Source organism: Cariama cristata, unplaced genomic scaffold (genome assembly GCF_000690535.1).
Source record: "Cariama cristata isolate BGI_N322 unplaced genomic scaffold, ASM69053v1 scaffold18744, whole genome shotgun sequence".
Taxonomy (NCBI): Eukaryota; Metazoa; Chordata; class Aves; order Cariamiformes; family Cariamidae; genus Cariama; species Cariama cristata.
Genome location: NW_009611562.1, coordinates 48,909 through 49,460, shown reverse-complemented (window position 1 = coordinate 49,460; position 552 = coordinate 48,909). Strand labels below are relative to the sequence as shown.

At 33.5% G+C, this 552-nt stretch overlaps 1 protein-coding gene across 1 annotated transcript in view; it reads right to left on the bottom strand.

Annotated features, from left to right (window-relative positions):
* The window catches only part of LAMA4 (laminin, alpha 4), a gene marked incomplete at its 5' end in the record, with an annotated part of 60,360 nt that overhangs the window by 13,355 nt on the left and 46,453 nt on the right, over window positions 1–552 (bottom strand). Inside the window, one exon of the mRNA XM_009698308.1 lies at window positions 324–457. Coding sequence (XP_009696610.1) covers window positions 324–457 — 134 coding nt within the window. The remainder of the gene's footprint in view (window positions 1–323; window positions 458–552) is intronic.

The following is a 552-nucleotide window of genomic DNA, read 5'->3' as shown; positions in this document are numbered from 1 at the left end:
GAAAAATTAATCTCATGCTAGTCTTAAATTATATTAAACTACTTTCATACCTGAGGACAAAAAATGACTAAGCTTTTAGAAAAAGTGTTATTTTAGTTATACTAAAAATTCCCGGCATCTTGTGCTCAGACCAAACTGGCCAGTTTTCAATCACGTAGATTTTTGGCTTTGCTTTTTTTTTAAACTGAATTGATAAGTTAAAAATATCACTTAACCTCCCCCCATCCCCCATCGCTTTGAAAGTGAATGTTAAATGATAACGTGCTTTAAAAGAAATATTTATATTCTAAAGGGAGGGAATAAAAGATGCTGGACAGCTTTACCTTTCTGAGGTGACAGAAGTAATGATGAAGTGGGTTTTTCCATCGTTGTAATTTCTGTCTGGTGATTGAATTCTGATTCCACTTACATTTAAAACCACAGCACCTCTGTCCATAGAGATGGATAACACATCTGACTGAAATACAGACAAAAACACCTTCATAAGCAAGTGTAACACAGAAAAATTAACAGTTCTATGCATTTTCCTGTTGTATTTATTTTCATTCCTGC